This window comes from Carassius carassius, chromosome 17, assembly GCF_963082965.1.
Source record: "Carassius carassius chromosome 17, fCarCar2.1, whole genome shotgun sequence".
Lineage (NCBI taxonomy): Eukaryota > Metazoa > Chordata > Actinopteri > Cypriniformes > Cyprinidae > Carassius > Carassius carassius.
Window position 1 is genome coordinate 8,732,158 of NC_081771.1, and position 23,735 is coordinate 8,755,892.

The 23,735-nt window shown below is 35.8% G+C and overlaps 1 protein-coding gene across 2 annotated transcripts in view; it reads right to left on the reverse strand.

Moving 5' to 3' along the window:
* srgap3 (SLIT-ROBO Rho GTPase activating protein 3) overlaps positions 1-21,016 on the reverse strand; it is a 92,267-nt gene extending 71,251 nt beyond the window's left edge. For both annotated transcript variants that reach the window (XM_059570692.1, XM_059570691.1), the window contains exon 1: positions 20,440-21,016. In XM_059570692.1, the coding sequence (XP_059426675.1) occupies positions 20,440-20,506 (67 nt within the window). In that variant the 5' untranslated portion in view covers positions 20,507-21,016. The remainder of the gene's footprint in view (positions 1-20,439) is intronic.
* Positions 21,017-23,735: the final 2,719 nt, after the last annotated feature.

Consider the following 23,735-nt stretch of genomic DNA (forward strand, 5'->3'; position numbering starts at 1 on the left):
TTGTTCTGTTGAACACAAAGGAAGATATTTGGAAGAATGACAGAATCAAACAGATCTCGGTCCCCATTGACTTCCATAGTAGGAAAAAATATATACTATGGTAGTCAATGGGGACCGAGATCTGTTTGGGTACAAACATTCTTCCAAATATCTTCCTTTGTGTTCAGCAGAACAAAGAAACTCATACAGGTTTGGAACAACTTGAGGGTGAGTAAACGATGATAGAATTTTAATTTTTGGGTGAACTATCCCTTTAAAGACATTGCTATTGCTACATTGCTATGCCATTGCTACACTTTCTATGCTATAACTGCTCCACAGACTTCTTGTTGCAAATTTTGCTCAAACACACATACCTGGACCTGGAGATGGACACACACACCACACTCAAACTCACAAACTTACTGACACACTCAAACACAGGCTCACACACTCAAACATTCAAAAAGACTCACACACACACACAGACTCAGACACACACAGGCTCACACACACACCAACCTGAACCTGGAGATAATAATAATATAATGTCTAGTCTGGTGGCTGTGATATATATAAACCTACCGACGTCCGTTGCCATGATTTTTGGAATGACTGATCGCGAGAGGAAAAAAATGACGTTTTAGTCGCATTACATCGGTTAATGGAAACACCGTCATTTCGCAATAGTTGTTTATCGATATTTAGAAAAAAAACACAAAAGTTTTGCGCGAATCTGTGATGGAAACGCGACAGCGCTTAACATAGACTAACTTCTCAGAGTTATGTTGAGCAACAGGGTTCATTACTAACCATTCAACTCCGGATTGATTCTGGAATCTTCGCTGGGGGAATAAGCATTAAAGGCCGTGTTGCAGGGTAAATTTTTTACGAATTTGTGCAATTTGCTTGATGGTAATAAACATTTAAACTGTTATCCAATGTATTTTATGTTGTTGGGTATCACAAAACGGAATATAATACGAAAAAGTAGGTACTATCTTACAGCGGTCTCCTTTCCCCCATAATGCATTGCATCACGTCACGTTGGGGAGAGAATTTAACTTACCAAAGCCCGCCTTGAGAGCATTGAGAGTGACTAGAGAGAGACGAGAAGTAGACGAGAGTAGTGCAGATTATAGATAGATAAATACATAGATATATATAGATAGATAGACTACATATATAGATAGATAGACAGACAGACAGATAGATATCGACCAACTGCGACCCAAACGCACGGTCAGTCGCTATAACGTTAGTTCTGATGCTGCGTTCCAGGCAGGTTTTTGAGCTCGTAATCACTATTTCATACCACGACTAACGACTTTGTTCCGTTCCAGGCAAGTTACGCCAAACTTTCTGAGTGCAAGGAATTGTAACTAGATTATTATTTTTTTTATTGCAACGGTACATTGACCTAAAATCGTTTTTTCAACGTGTGCCACTTGCATAAACACTGCATCCGTAGGCAGTATTATTCGTAGGGGCTGCCATCGTTGTTTCGCATGCTGTGTGACCTCGGAACTCGGAGTACATCGATCTAAAAACATGGGTTACGGGTTGCCTGGAATGCGGCATTATACTAGACTGAGGCTACCTTTCCTCGACTTCTCCCCAACGAGACGTCATCGCAGAGTTGCATAAAAAAAACGTTAATACCAATAACTTAAAAAATAGGTCTTTAAGACTATTTTTGAGACATTATAAAAATGATATACATATATTGAGTGATTTATGTACCCATTAATTGAAAGTGGTGGTTAACCTGCAACATGGCCTTTAAGCACCGGCAACAATCTGTAGCTAACGCATGCTCATGTTTTGATTCAGATCGTGTTCGAAGAGGAGGGGCTAGTCTGCGTGCCTCCGTTGTCATTTTGTGAGAGGGAGGGAGCAAGCAGCGCACAGCTCTACAATAAAATACAATTGTACCCATATTAAATAGTTTTAAAATCTGAATCAATCCGTGGCGGTCAGCATTGATATTGTGGCGGGCCGCCACAAATTAATGAATGTATGGGAAACCCTGCGTTTAAAGTGTCTAAGTATGTCTCCAGATGCGTTTCTAAGAATTCAATGCAAGTGATTTTCTAAGTAGCCAGGACATCTAAGAAACTAAAATAACATTTTCTTGTCTCACACTTGGCTTTCACTTACATTTCCTGCTATGTCTCATCTCATCTCATCTCATGACAAACGTAAGCACATTAATAAGACATAATATAGAAAGAACACTCCTTAGTAGAGTAAAAAAAAAGAAAAGAAGATAAACTAATTATAATATGAATAGAAAATAAAATGTCCTCCACACATATACATAGTCAATTCTGGAATGATTGATGATAGATACAATAATAAAATGATAAATATTGATAGATAGATAGATAGATAGATAGATAGATAGATAGATAGATAGATAGATAGATAGATAGATAGATAGATAGATAGATAGATAGATAGATAGATAGATAGATAGATAGATAGATAGATAGATAGATAGATAGATAGATGAAGTCATGATTTCAAATCTTCTTTCATGTTTCATTTCAAAGAGGCCTCTATTGCTTCAAAGAATTCCTTTGAGAGAATATTTCATTATTTGAATTCCCGGCACTAAGGTTAACAGAACAATTAGACAATAAACCTGTAGCTTGATGAAATAAAACAAGCCTGACACAGAGAAAGCTTGAAATCAAACACAACGTCAAAGTAGACAGCTTTACTGAAAATGAAATAAATCCACTGCAATTCTGACTGACTTGAGTAAAGCTCCTAAGGTCGAAAACCTGTGATCTGCTGCTAACACGAAGCAACACATCAGCACTAACCCAGTCAAGTTGTCAAGTGTGTCAAATAACTGCAATCTGCAGGCTTTTTCACATATACAACAACACTACTGAGCTACAAGAGAAGAATTAACCATTACGTTTAATAGCAAAGACTGTCATAGTGTTGAAATGGAAGGGTGTTCTGTTTTCCTGTGATTCTTTGCTCCAATGGTGAGCCACAGTGGAGAATAACAATCTTTGGATAACCACCGAACCTGGATCTTCCTTTAGAAGTGAGACTACCGCCTGCTGGCACTATTTGTGGTAAAAACCCATGTGGTCCCTATGTAGAGGTAGCTTACATACTGAAGAAAAAAAACTCTTGCGTGTTGTTACCATTCTCACAGGCTCCCTGAAAACTTCTTCTTTTCCTGCTTTTTATTCTTTCGCACTGCTTTTCTTTCACAGTTTTTCTCAGCGTGCATTCATGTGTCAAAACAAGAGAGCCTAGAGGAATGCCCCAGAAACATCTGACACCGTTTCGCATGAATGGCAGGCAGGACTTTTTTGAAAATACTCTCGTAAACGGAGCGGGTTTAAAAACCTGCTCTCTGTGAGAGCTGAAAAATAGGTCATGTTGTAAGCGAGTTTCTCGCGGAGACCCTGAGCAATCAGAGAATTATTCACACACAAAAAAAGAGGATTCCAAGTGCGCTGTGGCTTCACTTGATGTCTGGAACTCATAGCTGCTCTCGGAGGAGGAATGCTGTGAATTTTGGCCTGATGTCCCTTCAGCCTCTGTATAACTCTGTAAACTGGTTTCTTTAGAAGCACGGAATTACTTAACAGAAGGATTTCTCCAGAATACCCTCATCTGATGAGACCGAACTCTGTCGCAACCTCAGCTTGTGGATAATGCAAAAAATAACTATAACTGTGTCACACGATGGGCGACGTACCCCTGAATTACACTTTAAAATCAAACACATGGGTTAAGACCATCTGATTTCAATAAAAATAAATAGCCTGTCTCTCATATTAGCAGGCCGTGATGACTAAGCCATCTGAATAAATAGAAATGATGGATCCCTATTACAGAGCATATGAAAAGTAGGGTCAAGAGCCTAAAATACACAAAAGATCATCTAATTATACAGGCAACTAGCTTAACCTTTAATGTAAAGGTTTTCTAACAGATACTATCTATCAAGATGCTATCAATTATCTTATACTATAATGATCAATTATATTATTTACTGTGCGTCATTTGCTTCCCCTCCCCCCAAAACCATTGCCATCTGAGCCTTGGGTCTGTTTGTCTATATGGGAGAACTTGAAATAGAGTGTTGTAGAGATTCCTGAAATGTCATTGCCATCTGAACCCTCAGTAGGTTTTGGTCTAGAACTGTGGTTCTCAAATTGTGGTCTCCAGAATCCCTGGTGGTCTGTATCATGTTAACCAAGGCTGCATTTATTTGATCAAAAATACAGTAAAACGGTGATATTACAGTTTAAAATAACTGTTTCCTATTTTAATACATTTTTTAAATGTTATTTATTTTTGTGGTGACAAGGCTGAATTTTCATTACTGTCACTTCTGATCAGTTTAATTCATACTTGCTGAATAAGATTATTAATTTAAAAAAATATCTGAGCATACACTTTTAAACAGTAGTGTTGGGAAAAAGTAATTAACTCAATTAATTAACTGATTGCATGGTAAAGTTTTTTAATTGGCTCATTTCAAAAATGTAACTCTGTACAGTATTTAGTCAGTTGGAGAACAGTCTCAATCTCATTTCGATGAAATAAGAATAAAACAGCAGTCTGGAAAAATTAGGGATAATTTGGAAACCACTTAAAAATGCAGGTTATGTGTTCTGAAGTAGTTTGTATTATCTCCCAGATTTGAGAAGTTATGTGATCCAGAATCTTTTAGAAAGCTCCCCGGATTTCTGCAGAATTTGAACACCCACCATTCACAGTTCATTCAGTCTGTTCGTTTATTAAATATAATGGCTAATTTGATCATGCTTTCAGCTGCCATCAAGACTGCAGTTTCCTGAGCTTTTTTAACACATTGCCCCACGCTGAAATCCATTCAGAAAATGAGAAAAAGGTCTACAGAATCCATCTGGGAAGAATAAAACTGTTAGACCCTTAGTCGTCTGAATAGCACAACAAGATTCTTAAAGTTTCTGAAGAAAATGTGAGTAGTGTTTTCTCATACATATGCAAGAGTCCCACATTTGATGGTTTAGCACACTGCAATGCACTTTTCTAGGTTGTTCTAGCAACCATTCAGAAGACCCTACCCTATGAGCCACTTAAAAGAGTCGAAGATTCCACCCACAATAATATCATATCCTGTTCCCAAGATCAATAATGTTTTTCCCATTTTAATGTCTTGCTTAGAAAAGCAGCAGCACAATCTTAAAACAGTTCAAGTGAGGCAAAGTTTTATTGTGCTTATGAGAAACTTTTTCAAAATACAGCATCATCTGACAAAACCCTCACAGTCTCAACAAGCTAAATTCTTCGACGCACCATTTGCACAAGAGTTCGTTGAATTCACTTCTTTACAGTGGTGAATTGGAGACTCAGGCCCTTTTCAAACAAAATAAATCAATACCAAATGGTTCCTCCAAGTAATATGCACTTAGAGTTTTACTGCAACACAATACTAGTGATGTGGACTTTATATGACACTGAAAGCTCTCCGTTCTCTGGTCTTTACATGTATAATGCACTTATATTCCCAGACAAGCCCGTCTTTGAGTCTCTGCCGCCTCCTAACCCTCGCTATTAGATTCGATTAAAGAGTTTCTATCTTTTTATCGTGGGTTCTACTCATCCATAGATCTCTCAGTGTCTCGCTCATTACACACATTAATAATCCTCTTCAGATACAGTGACTCAGACGCTGTTGTTTCAGTCAGTGAGACACTCTCTATGCAGGAAAAGGGCAAACACTAGACTTGGACAAAGAGAGGAGAGAAATGTAGTCACAGGAAGATAGAATATCAGAAGATAGAAAAGGGTGTAGTTTAACGATTGTCTATTTTTCACTTTCTTCTAAAAAGCATGTGAAAACATGATTCATTGGTATACTTATAAAGCATTAAAGGTACAGTTAACCCAAGAATAAAAAAAAATTGTCATCACTCGCCCTCATGTTTTTCCAAACCTATATGAGTTTCTTTCTTCTGCTGAACACAAAAGAAGATATTTTGAAGAATGCTGACAACCAAACAGTGGCTGGTTGCCATTGTCTCCACAGCTTTCAAAGTATACTTCTTTGTCCATTGACATCACTTAGACCATCCAGGCTACTGGATAGATAATGCTAACTAACATACTTTTTAAGAAGTGTTCTCCATCCAATTAATTTCCAACAGATAAAAGCAAGCCCCATTCCATTTTTTCTCACTGAATATCCTGTTTCACTAAGAAACATGTCACATTATTAAAATGAAATAGGTTGTTATGCATCTAAACTTAATGTTCATGTCCAATATGCAATGTTAGATTCTTCAATTTAGTTTTCCCAATCTTGAGTATCATAGCATAGCATTACCATAGTATGTCACAGACTCACAGCATCATTTCTGTGTTAAAAGTTCACTGAGGTTAATCCTGTACATTTCAAGAACATCTGACTCATAACTGAGGGAACAGCCCATTTAAATAATTAATTTAAGAAAGACACCTTGGAAAATCTGTAATCCATATTATTCAGCAATTTTCCACCGATGCATTTTACATGTAGCTTGTAGCAAAGAGTAGCTGAATCAGCATCTTTTCCAATCACTGCTCGCTGCTTACAGACAGGAGTCCAAACACAGGATGTATGAGTTAAGAAGTGGTCATTGTCGAACAATATTTGAATCTTGGATGTGTTCTCTTTCTCTTCCCTGTTCCCTTTCTCCCGCTCCACCTCTCAGCACCCTTTTCTCAATCCAGCCAGCTGTACAGCAATTCCACTGCAGCAGTTTTCCAGAATTCACACCGAAGGTTACATAACACACACCGCAGGCAATTAACTTCAAACTGAATCTGATAAAGCCCCCCATCGGTTCTGTGAAGGCCCTATTCATTAATGACAGCAAACCTGACCTTATGAGCCCATTAGTTAACTTATTAACCCATTATAAGAAAAGGTGAGAACAGACATATGGTGCAAGATATGGATCTTTCTTGTGGAAAAGATCCAGCACTAGAGAACAGAACTATGGGTGACATTTGAGCTTTAAAACATCTTGGACTTCGCAGTCCATCATCAACCAAACAGAACTCTTAGAGTCACTTTAAAAGGCCACAGATTTATGTTTATATGTTTATAATGGACTGATATACATTATATTCGGCTGCCATTATGGCATTTATATGATGCCATTTGCCCCATAATGCCTTAGATAATTTATGTGGCATCATTCTTCAGAGCAAACAACCTTTGATGGGTGGTTATATGAGGGCAGACAGCTACTGTAAATCATAACTATCCTCTTATCATGAAGTACAGAATCAGAAACAGAAATACAATACAAAAAAGCTAACGTGAAAGCTAATGTTTATATATTCACCATCATAATCAGAGCATCTACAGTACCACTCAAATATTTGGGGTCGGTAAGACTAAAAAGTATCTTGTGCTCACCAAGAATGCATTTATTTGATAAAAGATACGTTACAGGCTTGTAAAATTTAGAAAATATTTTTCAATCTGATTAGAATTTTAAAATGTATATTTAAGTGTTTAGCTGTATACGCATACAATTTGTATCATAAAGGTGTTATGTCCAGATGGATCTGGTGTTTTGGGAGAGTGAAACCGATATTTTTTGAAACCGGGTCCCAGAGTGGATAAATCTGAAAATGTGGACGTAGCCTTATTCTCGTGATGTCAAAACTGATTTTTCAGCATCATTACTCCAGTCTTTAATGTCACATGATCTTTCAGAAATCATTCTCATATGTTGATTTGGTGATCAAGAAACATTTCTTACTGTTATCAATGTTGAAAAAAAAATTGTGCTGCTTAATATTTTTATGGAAACCATTATATATTTTAAGATTCTTTGTTGAGTAGACAGTTCAAAAGATCAGTATCAATTTGAATTAGAAATCTTTTGTTATATTATATATGACAACATGAAAACATAATTCCCTTTTTAAGTATGAAAAACTAAAAAACAACTTTAGTTTAGGGAACAAATCTCACTTATTAACAATGACTTTTGCCTCAGTAAACTTCTAATTTGCTGCTTATTAATAGTAAGGTTGTTGTCAAGTTTAGGTTTGATTTTGGAATCTAAATATGGTCATGCAGAATAAGGCATTAATATGTGCTCTATAAGTAACAATAAACAGCCAATATGCTACTAATATGCATGCTTATAAGCAAGTGAGAATTGGTCCTTAAACTAAAGTGTTACCAAAGATTATATTTAACAGTAATATTAAATTGATAGATGGTGGCAAAAATAAAATGTTGGAAGTTATTTCAAAATTATCATTATCAGTAGCAAAAGATAAACACACATATACACAATACACACTCACTCAATTTTATAATTCCTGATCAAAGCCAATTAGTTTCACACAATCATTCGATTCAGAACATGAACGTGGGCGTGCATTTGTCTTCCTAACTCCACGTGGAAAGTCTATTTAACATCTGCACTCCGAGGCTGATGCAGAAAACTTGGGACATCAATTAGGAGAAATCGGGTACATGAGACAATACTGCAGCAATATCGCCGTCCAGGAAAAGGGTAATGTAATTCTGTCCTTTTTGTCCAAGCAGACAAATCCAAAACACACACTAAATACATGTACACACACAGAAACACACGCACGCACACAAACACATCAGCTTCCCATCTATTTAACGCATTGATTTCTCCTCCCTAGCTGAAGTATTACCATCAGCATCCTGTGTCTATGTCATATGATCTGACTTCTTTAGAGAATTCGAGACGTGTCCCTTTTAGAGCTGGGCCTTCAATCACATCCGTCTCCATGCCAGTCCCACTCACAGAGAAAAATGACTGCACACTGTCTCTACGGCAACGCACAGGGTATTCTCCCGAGAAAAGGTCTGAGGAGAGATGGAGGGCGCTGAGATGTTGACACGTGCACATTTACACAAGGCAACATGACAAGACAATCATCTGACCTCTTTTGTTCCTGGCTACCTCTTGTGTGGCATACATTTTTAGCCTTTTTCCCTCTGGCTATACAAAATGTCAAAATTGCAGTGCTCATTTGCAATTATGTCAGTTGCTGGTTAAGAGCGTCTAGGTAAAGACAAAGAACATGAATAACATTGGCCATCCACACAAATCTAGATCATTTATGCTGGCTATAATGCAATGAAATCGAGAATTGTATTGTTCAGTTTAACTTTAATTACCAGGTATATGGCGCTTCCTCTAATAAATGATTTTATAGCATGATAAACGTAAACCAAGACAGGTTGTAAATACTGAATTACCCACACATGTCAATACAATTCAATTCGACACATTCCTATTTGTTAACAGTGTTATTTAAAAAACAGTGTTATCTTAATATCACTGGGATACTATGATGTTTTTATTTTGAACTTCTTTATTTTTTTAGATTTTCTATTTTCATGTTTGTTTTTATCATTTGTAAATAAATAAATAAAATATATATATATTTTTTTTATTTTATTTACAAATGATAAAAACAAACATGAAAATGGAAAATCAAAAAAATAAAGTATATATATATATATATATATATATATATATATATATATATATATATATTTTATATATATTTTCTTTTCAAATGGCAATTAACTGAAATAATTGTTTTATATATATATATATATATATATATATATATATATATATATACATATATACATATATATATATACATGTATATACATATATATATATACATATATATATAGCTTTTTTTTCAAATGGCAATTAACTGAATTAATTGTTATTTGTCATTATATACATATAGATTGATTATGGTCCTAGTAACCAGAAATGCCTCTTTGCTTTTGGTACCAGTGTAAGTGAATGGTTAAAAAACGTTTTTCAACTGGTCAGTAGAAGACCAATAATCAATAAGATAATATTAAAATAATAATAAATATAAAAACAATACATATTGAATCAAATGATGCAGATGTCAACATGAACTGGTTGCCCTCATAACATAAATAAATGAAATGCAAATTCACTAGCATTTTTGCTCCTATATGGCAAAAACAAATCTGGGACCTGAAGCAAACCCCAGCTGAGGAGCTCTAGTTAAATCATTCACTACAGTAAGGTCTGGACTAGAACAGAATGCATGTGTAGCATGACATATGCTGCTAACAGGCAGTCTAGAACAGTGGGACAATTACACCACAATGGAATGATTCAGGATGCGATTAATATGTTCTTTAGAATGCAGACTACCTCAGAGATTCCAGAAAGCTGCAATGAAAAAATAGCTTGGCTTTATATTATCTACATTCCTGCAAAGAGGAACAAAGAGGTCAATTCACAAATTGCCTTACAAAATGAGCTTGACAAAAAAATAAGCAATGAACTTAAACTAAAATGTGCTGCCATGTTGGTCAATAGATATATTTAAAAACTAAAGCAGTCCAGTCAATAATGCAACTGAGGAGAAAGAGGAAAGCTGTAATTAAAATGAGCAGCAGCAACACTGGGCATCAGCTACTTTTAAGTGCCATGACATGCAACTCTGCTTTAGTTGACATTAACGAGCTCCAATTAATGATGCATACGTACATGCTGCTTGCCATTCATCACACAAGATTTTTTTATATAGGCCTTATAAATGTCATAAGACTTTTAAAGCACTTCTATGGGAAAGTTGCCTTTCTTTTCAACAAAAACGCAACCTGGACATTTTGCTAAATATCATAATTTTGTCTGAATTCCATATGATCATATTTTCCTCCTATCAAACACTAATGGAAATCAGTACATTTAGATGATTAGGGTGATTTTTCCTGTGAACTGTTCCTTCAGCATTAAATACACTGAAATAAATAATGCCTTTCCTGCTGTTTACTGTCATTTATTAATTATGCCCACTATCAATGTACACTTGATGAAATGAACTCTACTATGTAAATTGACCATTATATTTTGGCATTATTTTTACTGTTGCCTTCCATGTATATTTTGGTTAATTTTTTTGCAGTGCCAAAGTGTTCATTTAAAGGAAACCTACAAATGAAAGTATAGTGAGTTGTCATACAATATAAAAAATACTTTGAGGCTCTAGATAAGCTTTGCTCCAAGAACTTTCTCCAAGGACATCTGCCTGTAATGATAGGTTTTCTGTTAAACGGATTTCAGCTGGAAGCTATAGATGGCCTTGAAGAAGACAGACAATCCCTGCAATTGGCTTTCTTCATTCTGAAGATCATCCAGACTGCAGTAAGTCAATAGTGTCGATAGAGTCAGTAGTTGTCTGAATAGTATTGGTTAGCAGTCAGAAAGAAGTTCAGTATGCCATTAAGAAACTTTTTTTTTTTTGACACAGGAAAACCAACTCAACAAATAAACCAAAGCCAAAAGGTATTAAAACACTTCCCTTAACAGTAACCATAACAAGAAAAAAAGTATGGATGCATCGATCCAATACTCTGGATCGGTATCGGCTCTGATACTGGCATTTTCTGCGGATCTGGTATTGGTCAGACGAGACCGATCTAAATCCGATATTGTGCGTATACTATTCTGTGTTATTGTTGATCCCAAAGAAAGGCACAAACACATTATAAAGCACCAAAACGTTTTTGTGCTCTATATTTCAAGTGTTCTGAAGCTGTTCCATAGTTCAGTGTAAGGTACAGATTAATATTTAAGTTATTAAATTCAAGTTCACATAAACTCGTCTTTCTGCTGCGGCTGTTTGTCATTTTCCATTCAACAATCAAACTGCGTGTCGCGTTCAGTTATTAGAGTCAAAACGATAAAACTCTCTTCAAGAATGCACAGTAACTGAGGTTTAAAACTGTTCAAAGAAATTAAAACTAACGCACAAATTGAATACACTACGAATCAATATCTCTTCCCTTTGTACTAGTGATGACCGCTTCACGAACGAATCGTTTGATTTGACCGGTTCTTCTTAGTGAACCGGTTGAACCAGTTCACCAAATCAGATTGAATCGTTTGAACTGGTTTGCATCTCCAGTAAGCATTAATCAACATATTACCTCAGTTATTTACTTTTTTAACGTGGCTAACACTCCCTCTGAGTCAAAATAAAACAATATCCCGTAGAAATTCATCTACTCAAACAGTACACTGACTGAACTGCTGTGAAGAGAGAACACGAGCCGAGCAGCTTGTGTGTTGTACCAACTGTTCTCTGTGGACTCAGAGGACTGTGCAGCCTGCACACTGTGACTCCGTGTTGTTTCAAGCTCGTCATTCTAAGCAGGGGATGTGCATAAGCGCTCTGTGATGCTCTATATTGGCGCCTTTAGTATTAGAATACTTTTCTGCACAAAGATTATTAATAGTCTTTCTTGTTTTGTCCTATCTATCACATGTTGCTGCCTTTATTACTGTGCTACACATTAAAAAGAAACATTTTAGATTTCTATATAAATGTATACACTTGTTTTTTCATGAATTTATTTTACAACAATACAAAGAGCAATGTGTAACATTTTACCAGATTTTAGACTTATTCACTTTTATTTGTAAATAACATATTTCACTAGATTTTAAAAAATTATTGTGCACCTGTGATCTTTCTAGAATCAAGAGTATCTTTTGAATATATTTCTGAATATATCCACTTACCTAGTTTATAATAGTATTTTTGTCATAGATTATGATTATATATTTTTTCATTTGTTATTTTTCATTAAAATTAAGTTGTGAATATGTAGTAGATTGTGATTAACACAAAAGAATGATGTCAACACAGAGAAGTATGGACATTCTACATTGATTTAAAAAAAAAAACTTCTGGTATCGGATTGGATCAGTATCGGCAGATACTCAGAATTTTTGGTATAAAGTCGGATCGGTTCTGAAAAAATGATATCATTGCATCCCTAAAAAAAAGCCCACAAAACCACTGCAAGCAAGCTAGTTTATTAATTGGCAAACTCAAATGATATAGCTGACAACCAACAATTTACCCAATTAGCATCTGAGTTCCATTATATCTACCTTCAGGCTGTGTAGAGCTTATCAATGATCATTTGGAACCATGTTTTCCAATGAACAGAGTGATATAAAGGAGATACTGAGCCCCAGCCACTGCTGAGGTTTTAAAACACCGCCTGGCGCCAAGGACCCCTGCCAAAAACACAAACCACCTGCTCTCCCCTTTAATCAGATCACAGAGGAGGAAACTCAAGGAAAATGACAGAAGGAGAAACCAAAAAGACCTAAAAACACAGCTCAGATCACATGACCAACGCATAATACCATGATCAGTGGTTTAAAGGAGTAATAAAGGAAGGAAATCGGAAAAAAAAACTTCCATTTGAGTTTCTTGTCACGAGGCTTGAGCTTTATTAATGCAATTATTTAAAGAGAGCCTGAATATGGTCGTGCCAGACTCAGACAGCACACCCACAGACCACCCACCGTCTGTTCCCAACCATCTGATGCACACTGAACACAAAAATGGCAAGAACTGTCTGAAAATGTTGGATGGCTTTTTGCTTTTTGGAGTTGGAGTGTTTACAAGGTTAACACAATGTGAAATCTTTTAAAGATACTACTCGCACTAGGAAGCAAACTAGAATTGCACACTGGGTTTTCTAAGTAGCTTTTTTAAATTAGCACTTTTGATAGCAAAGTCAACACAAATGTGTATTTTTTCTTAAGCCTGGTTGTGAACAGACATTGCTGTTCAGTTATTTGAACTGCAGTTTTGAACACTTTTTTCCTTCCATACCACATGTATTACTGTAGTATCAACTATTTTAGATAAACCATGAAAGGTACCAAAACAAAAGCAAACCATGGTTTTTCTCTTTGTATGTACAGTATAAGTTTTTTATTTTATTTTTATTTTTAATGCATTAGACTATGCATGTCAATAGGCCAAACTCTTAAAACTATAATTCACCTTCTTGCCATTCAAATTCTTCTATTTACTTTTTAACAGTCGCGAACATGACTGAGACATATGCAAAATAAAACCACTACTAATAAGTTCCTGTCCTGGGGTGTAACAAGAGGCATTCGGACTGTCTTGCCACGCTCCTGAAAGAGGCATTGGGAAGCTGGCAGACCCTCACTGTCAAACCCTGACCCATTACATAACACACACTCCCTGTATAGATATTCTGATTATGACAAGATTGAAAAGGAGAGAGGACAAGCAGGAAACAGTCCTCATCCACCCTCCCCATCCTTTGCTCCTCTGCGTGAGAGGAAAGACTAAAAAGTTTAATTCTACAGCTCCAGCTATTTCTCCACTTGGAGCCTCTCTATTTAAATGCAAATAAAGCTGTGTGGCAGCTGAACAGCTTGGACGGAGATGAGGTCTACAGCCCCCTGGTCCTTCTGGGGCCCTTAACCCGGCTCTCATCCGCTAGGTCTTAAAACTATTCATTCATTAGCAACCAGATAATCAGAAATTAAGGGTTTCAGACAATTTCTAAAATATAAAAACCTAAAAACTTATGAGTGGTTGATCCATAATGTGTCCATCTCCTTTTTTAATCCATATCAAGACGTTGGGTTAGCTATAATTAGCAAAAATCCCTTTTCAAAATTTAAATGACCTTTTTTGTATTTGCTTTTAGGTCATCTTAATTTGCTCCTGCAGTGTGATGAATTAATTTTGAAGTACAAATATCCCAAAGCCACTCAATTCAAAGGTCATAAAAGCTGTGATGAATAATAATTAGAAAAGAAAAACTGTTTTAAAACTTGCAGGACATATCAACTTTGCAACAGTAATTTATGTCGACTACCCATAAGAATAATTAAATACTTTAATAATATATTTTTGTCAGCTAACCTAAAAAAAATTTTTTTTTGACTATTACTATTATTAAATAAACAAATATTTATAATACATTTGAAAATAGATAAGAAATGTCATATTAAATCATATAACTGTAGATTCTAACTATTTAAAAAAAATTTTTTTAGATATTATGAACCAGCCTATTATATGAAACTAAATTAGGTTGCAAAATGAAAGTCATTTTCAAAAAATAAATAAATAAATACATAGATACACCAGTTAGTGTTGTTTTTATCCAGTGGACATCCTTGCACAAGGCTTTGATTGAATAATAGTTGCTATGGCAATAGTCACTGTCTGCATGCACTGAGAGTGAATGGGAAGGGCATTCTATGAATCACAAAACTGTGCGGCACTAAGCAACCCTGCACAAACTGTTGAGTGGTGTGTGTTCATCTGTGAGTGTGTTTGTGTGTGGTAGGACCATGAATCACTGCCGGCCACTCGGCCTGGGCCACATTAACCTGTCATTTACATTCCTGCTGTGTGATGTATGGTCAATGGAGTCTACAACTAAGCTCTAGAGCAGGTAGACCAATTTACAGGGCTCATATGATGAAAAGAATTTAAAACAAAAGAGAGAAAAAAGAAACACAGATGTTTCCCAGTTGTGTTACAATAATAAGCGTAGATGTACTAGTTTGTCTAAAGTTTTTCTTGTATTTCCGAAGCATTCAACAATCCCCTTTATAAGCAATGTCGCCACAATCATACCATTCAGAGAAACTATCAGTCAATCTTTGACTACTGTGTCATACTGTATCTCACATTGTTTGAGCATCCTTCCACAACATATCATACATAGCTAGCAATTTAACAACATGCATTTTCAACTCCAGAAAGAATCTATAACACCTGAGGAAATACAACAAGGAAAAGTTGTCGGATGAATCTTTCATTTTGTTTCCTTAGTAAAGAGAATAACAAGCAAGAAACTTAAAGGTGAAGTTTCATCAAGTTAAACCTGTTTTTTTTATTTGTACATACCCCATTTTCTTTCAAATTGAGCTCTTTTGAATGACTGGGACAAAAAGAAGCCTGAGAAAACCTCAGACAAAGAGCTAAACATTAAACAAAAAACTGGTAGAACTTGTTGCAAAGAATTTTCCGCATTCACAAGAAACCAGCTTTATTACATTTCAGAATATAATTTTCTCACATACTTAAATTCCATAATATAATTTTATGTCTTGCTAGACTAAACTAGACTATAAGGTTAAAAAATATATATATATTCTGCATTATAGTAAAAACTATATATTTGCAATCATTATAATATTTCACTTCTTACCAATTTTATATCTCTGCTTTATAAATCACCCAAAGTAAATTTTCTAAGAGATTTTACAAGGAGCAAAATAGTCAAAACTGTCATTCCAAATCAGTATGATTTTCTTTTATGTATTACAAAAGTAAGTGTTTAGCAAAATGCCCAAGCTGCTCTTTATTCATACGATAAAATAGACAGTAACTGTTAGGGACTGTTAACTTGTGAACATTGGTTCTTTGTGGTCACCAGACACATGAGAACCAATAGCATTTGAAGTCACTGATGTTGAATCTGGCGTGAAGTACATCTCAAGGCTCCAATTGTCTGCAAACATGAATATGATTTGAGGATGAAAGGTTTTCATCAAGTACATTCCACACAGAAAGCTCTTATATGGCTTCAGAAGACTTGAATTATAGTGTATGACGGCTATTGACTATTTTCCTGATGCTTTTTCAAGCTTTTTGTCCATTTTGGGGCTCAGAAGTACAAATCACCATCCACTTTTCAAGAACAGCTAGAACAGCTAGACGGTCTGTCCGATCATCTCTTTGTAAAGAAAGAAAGAGTTATTACTTTACAGAGCTTTGTCAACACAATTATTAATATTAGAACTATTTAGTGTCTTTTTATTTTATTGGGTCTAAACTTATTTTACTATAGTGTGTGATCTTAGGTCTGGGTGAGTGAAATTATTTGATTGTCGAATACATACAATTAGCACATTTAGCAGATTTGCATTTGACCCTCTTCTGTATTCATGACAGCTTTATTCATAACACCTGTATTCATAACAGCTTGAAAGGCTCCTGTGAATTTCAAAACATTAATTATGCAATCTGCATGTGCATGTGTCAGGGGCGCAATGCTTCTGTTTAATTAAGCAAGGTTCCACGTGGAAAACATGCATGAGAAGGGAGTGGACGGGTTTATGCTAATTTACTCTCAGTTGCTCATAAGGATTGTTTATCATCTTAACGGGATTTCACCAGCATGCATATTAAGCTAGTTTTTTTGCACAGTGGTTGGTTTGCAATGCTTGGGTCTCTTTAGGGCCGTTTCAGGAAGCTTGTAATGAAATGCAGATTTAAATCACTTCTGTCACAGTGTGAGTTATTGTTACCTGGCGGGATTCATATGCTAGAAACGGAAGTGATCAGGATGATTTGGTGATTACTGTTCTGTTATTCACATGGTGATTTGATTGTGTAGTATCCATTGATGAGGACTGTAATTGGACTGAATATCATTACTCCACCTCTTTCTTTTTTTCTCATTGTCTTTTTTTGTATTTGATTTTGCTTTTACCTTTCATCTTTTCAATCTACATTCTTACATAATTTATTGTGCCTTCAATTCTTCACAATCTTTTTAAAAGTTGCTTAGCTGTTCCCAACCTCCTTTTCATGCGTTATGTAGGTGAAATGTTCTGTGATGATTATATATGCAGCCGTTCACCAGCTCACATCTCTGAATTTCCACTTAACATATTTTACTTCACCACCGTTCTCTAGGGTTTACATCAACAGAGAGGTGCCAGACAGTAGGGCAGTTAGTGTTAATGGCACCAGAGTTGACAAATGGCACCATCTGAATATGTCAATATTGTTTTGCATTTAGTTTTATTAGTGAAAATGGTGATTTGGATACATGGAAATTAATAGTCTCTTTGCACCAAACACTTTACTGATTGTTACAACGAAATGTATCTATATAACATAAGCAAGTTAACCACATCACATTATATTGCTATTGTTTTTTCATCCAGTCAGTCTGCTATGGCAAATTACTGTGGTTAAAGGAAATCAAAGGGTCGCCACTAGCTAACAGAGCCCCAACATCAGTCTGTGTCATGGGGGTCCATCTGGCATTACCAAGCCACTCTGTGTCATTCGTAGCTTGCTGCTCAAAAGGCTAATTATTGAAGATAAAGCTCATTACTATTCCAGACTACATCTCCCTTGTGTTACCACCAGATCTGGACTTGACAAAGACTGACTATGGTCTGTGACCTTCTGAATTTAAAGATCCCCAAACAACATGCGTTTCCAAAACCAAAAACAATAATTAAACCAGTACCTGGAATAAAATAAACTACTTCATGAGAAATAATCAATCATGGATAATAATGATAGTAATAATGTATTATAAAAATGTATTAATTATGAACAATTATTTAATAAAAATTCAATGTATTAAATTACATTGATTAATAATAATATCATAATTATTATCACCATCATCATTTCTATTAAATTAAAATGTATTATTACAACTAATGTTAGCAAGTCCAGCTGGATTTATACATATTCTGGCATTTTCTAAATTCTTTGGTACAATTTATTTCTAGATGGGGGAAGGGCAGGTCCACATTTTAATGTTAATGGCATTTGTTCAGAACGAGAGTGGCAGTATTATAGATCACAACAGTTATGTAAATCCAAAGTAGGGGACGGGCCCCTCTGTGCTGGCCTTCTCAAACACTGAGGGGCAAGACTCTCTTTTAACAAAAGCTACTCAAGCGAGAATCACATCAGAGACATTTAGTGTGAAGGGTTCCTCGAGTAGAGGAACAGATTTTGTAAATCCCACCAGATTCAGTGTGCATCCTATTACACTTAATCCCAGCAATTCAGGACAGCCAGTTTTAAACACTGAATATTAATAAAGCAAACTAGGAGAAATTACCAAACCTCGCTCTGCTGAATAAGCAAACTCATTTTAAATGGATGCGACGGGGTAAAGTATTTGTACTATTAACCATAACCATTGACCATTAATAATTAATCAATACTCTCAGTTATTATTCGCCCTTTCTCTGGGGTTTACAAATAATCCAGGAATTCGTTTCAATGGCCAGAGTCCTTTGAACCTTCACCGTCATTGTCAAGTAGCCAATCAATGAATGAACTGCTCTTGCAAAGCCCTTTCAGACTAAACCTAGTTAGTTTCTAAACATTACAAAGCTCAGTCTGAAAATCAACAAATATACACTACAGACACTAAAATGCTTTGTGAATGGACACGTTTAGTCAAACAGCAACTGTCATTCAGGTCCACTGAGGGAGAAAGTATCTTGTAAACAGAGGGGTACAATATATAACATCTGTGCATCTTGTTCACATCAACAGACTACCAACTAAAACACTAGAATCACTAGAATACTTGTCTTTACTTAGTGGCTATATAGATCTTTGTTTATTTCACCTCAATACAAGATCTGCCAAAAAAGGTCCATTAAACTGTAAACAAAGGAGAAGAATTAACCAAGATCGCTGGTCGCCTTGAAGTTCCACCCATCTGTGCTGAGAGCATGACACTACAATACACCATTCTACCCAGCAACAAAAACCCTCACCCAAGCTTCTCGTTTCCACAAAAAACACAATATGTGTGCACAAACACTTAATGTGTAGACCATTAATAGCTTGAATTTATGTGCAACAGCGAATGAGTCACTGCAATAAAACACATTTGAATATATCAAACCATTCCTGTGGCTGCACAACACCCTATGTCAACAGAATCAAAGTTACTAATGTTGTTTATTGTTGGACGCATTTTTGATACGAGGAATGGACAGATGGCTACAAAGCAGTAAGGACATCCCACCCAACTATTGCACAATGCAACTTCAGCCAAACAAACACAAAACCAAAGACTTGGGATAAGAAGTGGCACAGTGAGAGTGAGACACAATCAGGTTTTGATGTACAAATGCCTAACCATTATTGGTGTCCTGTTTATGAGACAAGTTTGCCAACTGCTACTAGTGACATTACTTATCTCATTACATATGTAATGACCAGTCAGAAAATGGAATTTACACTAGCCTAGTGTCTAGCAAGTCTGTAATAAATACTGTAAGTACTAGCAAAATCAATACTGCTAACTTTTGGGGTAGTTAGTAATAAATACACTAATACTAAAAAAGGTAACAAGCATGATTGACAACACAACAACTGGGGAAACATACAGTACTGGTTGGAAGTGAATTGTTGATGTAAGAACCAAAGATGCAAAAATTTGTTACTAGTAACAATGCACTAGTTACATATCACTGATGGGATAGTTATGTCTAGTAGCTAGATAAAGAAACTATTATGTAATGAAGAAAGTAGCCTAATAACAGTGGCAACTAGCATCTAATGAATAAGTAGGCTAATTATTTAATAAATATATACTAGTTAAATTAAAAACATGGATGAGTAGGCTACTGGAGACATAAAATAGCTACTAATTTTAATGAATAAACGTTACAGCGACTTAATGTTGCACACAATCGTGCAAAACTAAGTAATCTTTGTTTATTTAGAGAAGCAGGTTATGAATCGGACCTATATAAACATCTAAATATTCAAGTGAGATTATGTTCATGTAAACAAACATGTACAAACCTTTCACTTGCGTTTCATACTCCGCAATGATCTCCTTGTCCTTCCTGATCTTCGTATGAGATGACATTTTTCTTGAGGTATAAATGTAGAATCCAGTGATATATTGAGCCTTGCGCGCGAGCTCCCGACTCTCACAGTCTGCAGATTTCCCCCCTTCTTCCTCACCAGTGCCTATCAGAAGTGTCTTTCAATTTACATCTATCTGCTGGTAATCCTGATACTTTCCCCTTCGGAAAGAAGAAGCACAAGAGCAGCTGGAAGCACGCGGGCTTTCTCAGATCCGATCCCTCGCGTTCAGACGAGCTGCTGGGCTCGGGGAGAGGCTACTCCTCCTTGCTCAAGATCTGCCATCCGAAGTGACTGAAGAAAATACAATTCCCGTCTACAAGAAGAGGTTTCGGTATGGACGATGAACGTCTGTGCCCATGCCGTTTATGTGGTCCTCAGGTCAGCGTACTCTAGAAGTAAGAGTTGGGAGATTGCATTATCTGAGCTTGATTGGGCTCCGTTGCATTAGAATCTCAGCGGCAAAGCAAAGAACAGAATAGCGCCCGAGCGTCGTATGAGACTCCTCCTATTGTCGAATTCACTCCCTAACCAATCCAATCAGTTCCATATGCACCCCTCCCTCCCCAGGGCACACACAGGGCGTTTCGTTGACACTTCCATTATTTAAAGCCAATGTGTTTAGCTCAAGGTATAAATTTCCTCAAGGTATCAATGTGTTTGTTTTTTGTCCCATTTCTCATGGCTAAAATATGGAGTTATGGGCTACACACAACAGATTACATAAGGTTGTGAAGACCCAGACAAACACTTGACACAATTATCTTTTAGTACATACATGCATCACTGCCATAAATATCATAATAGCTGAATAAACCAGATCAGGTTTATTTTGCAATAACTAAGCCGACTGTACATTAATCTTACTACTTACCAAACAAATAAATACACGGTTATAACGATTTATGTTAAAAAAAATTAAATTCTTTTACTATGTGAGAGGAATGAGGAACACTAAACTCAACCTGTTGAGGTTTATTGTAAAAACAGACCAGCTAACTGTAGCCTATTTTATCCTATTTATACAGTTAGTAAGAAAAATTATATTGCATTTACGATACCAATATACCTTACTTCTAAAGTCCACAGAGAGATTTAATGTGATTACAACTATACAGGAAACAGTTGCTGGATGACAGTCATTCAGAAAAGTCATTTGAATATTGCAACTGACCAATCAAAATGCATCATGAGATGCATCACAAAAACACACACACAAATAAAAGGAAGATATATTAGTCTCCAGGTCACTATCACAACATAGCATTGCATTTGTCAGTTTAGTCAAGAACATTGTTAAAAGGGTGGTAGTTACCTGGAAAACTAGGAATGGAGGCTCAAACCACATTTCTAAACCATGTCACACACATTCATTCCTGTCCTGTAATATATGAGAAAAAATGTCAGGTATAAAACTATGAATATGAATATATGATGTTTGCATACAATCTTGTTTTTAAAGAAATGAGAAACAGCACAGATGTTCAATGCACACTCAGTTTTTTTTTTTTTTAATTCTGTGGGTGTTTCATGATTAGTTTGATTTGCATAATATGACAGGATGTGTTAAAATGTGTATTAATTTAACATCTAATTTGTTTTGCATCTAAAACCTTGAGTGCTCAAGATGAATTTAGGATGTCCAAAACACGAGCTCTGTTCATTCAGGTGTCAGAGATGTTCAAAGAGTTGATGTTCTGAGAACTGAGATGGTGGCCTGACAGTTCCTGTCAGTGAGGTGTTGAAACCTGCGGTTTTAGAGACCCACATCATAGCTCTGTCATCATGTCATTTTATCTGTAATTTTGCAGTGCAGAAGAAAAGCTCTTAGTGAAATGGTTTGTGGTCTGGGTGACACTGCAAAATACTATAAGATGTGAGATTAGAATTCAGTGACAAAATCAATAGTTAAATAGGCATCCAAGCTATCCTATACATTAACACAGCATTCACACTACAACACATGGTGAAAAATACATAGGACCTATATCTCACCTACTATGGTGTGATTTCTTTCAGAAATAGCAGTGTCTTCTGTGTGCTGCGTTATTTTGTGGTATATTTATAGACATGGGTTTGCATATCACTACCATAATGTTAACATTTTCACTGATCTATCCCACACAAGCAAAAAAACCTAAGTGCTTCTGTAGCCAACCAGCATAAGTGTCTTGAGCAGTGTTTAATATACAAGACTTGACCTTTTCAAAGTGCACTTTCACAAACTTGAAAACAGCATTTTTATGATTATGATATCCAGTCTTCAGGTGAACTCAATTATTGATCTTTGAATGATTCATAAATCATAATCAATGCCACCATACGTTTGTTCACAAGTTTGTTTTGTGAAGCATCAAAGAAGCCCAGTAATGGTAATGGTAAGCAGAGCTGTCAAAACATCCAGAACTGAATTGTAAATGCCTTTTAAATTCTAAATCAGTTTCTAAATTTGAATTACTGCAAACAAACCTATTTTAAACACATCAAAACCCTTGAAGATCAATAGAATGATGGATTGAATGAAGACTGATAGATAACTAGAATGACAGACAGGTAGACTGAACGAACAACGGATAGAATGAAAGATGTATCAAACAACAGCTAGAATTAGAGAGACAGAAAGAAATACAGATGATAGTTACATAGACAAAGAATGAAAGATATGATTGGAGAATGAACAATAGATAACGAGAACTTACGACAAAAAGAAAGACAGAAATCTAGATATATAATAGTCAACAGACAGACCAGCAGACAGACATACACAACAAACAATGCTATAACGATAGATAGAACAAATGGCAGATGGCTAAAATGACAGGCAGACAGACAAATAGGTAGACTGAATGAATGATATACAGAAAAAACAATATATTTACAGACAGAATAAATGACAGATAGCTAAAACAACAGACAGACCGGTAGATTCAAAAGTCGACCGAACGAACAAACGTTAGAACGACAGATAGATAGATAGATAGATAGATAGATAGATAGATAGATAGATAGATAGATAGATAGATAGATAGATAGATAGATAGATAGATAGATAGATAGATAGATAGATAGATAGATAGAGGGAACCAATTCTTAAATTCTGAATTTCATTCATTTAGCAAAGTGAAGGAAGCTGAGGAACATTTTTAGAATATCATTGGTTATATTGGGACAATGAAGATGCCGACTGGGGCACAAGAATGTATTGTACTGTTACATTTTGTTTTTTTCAT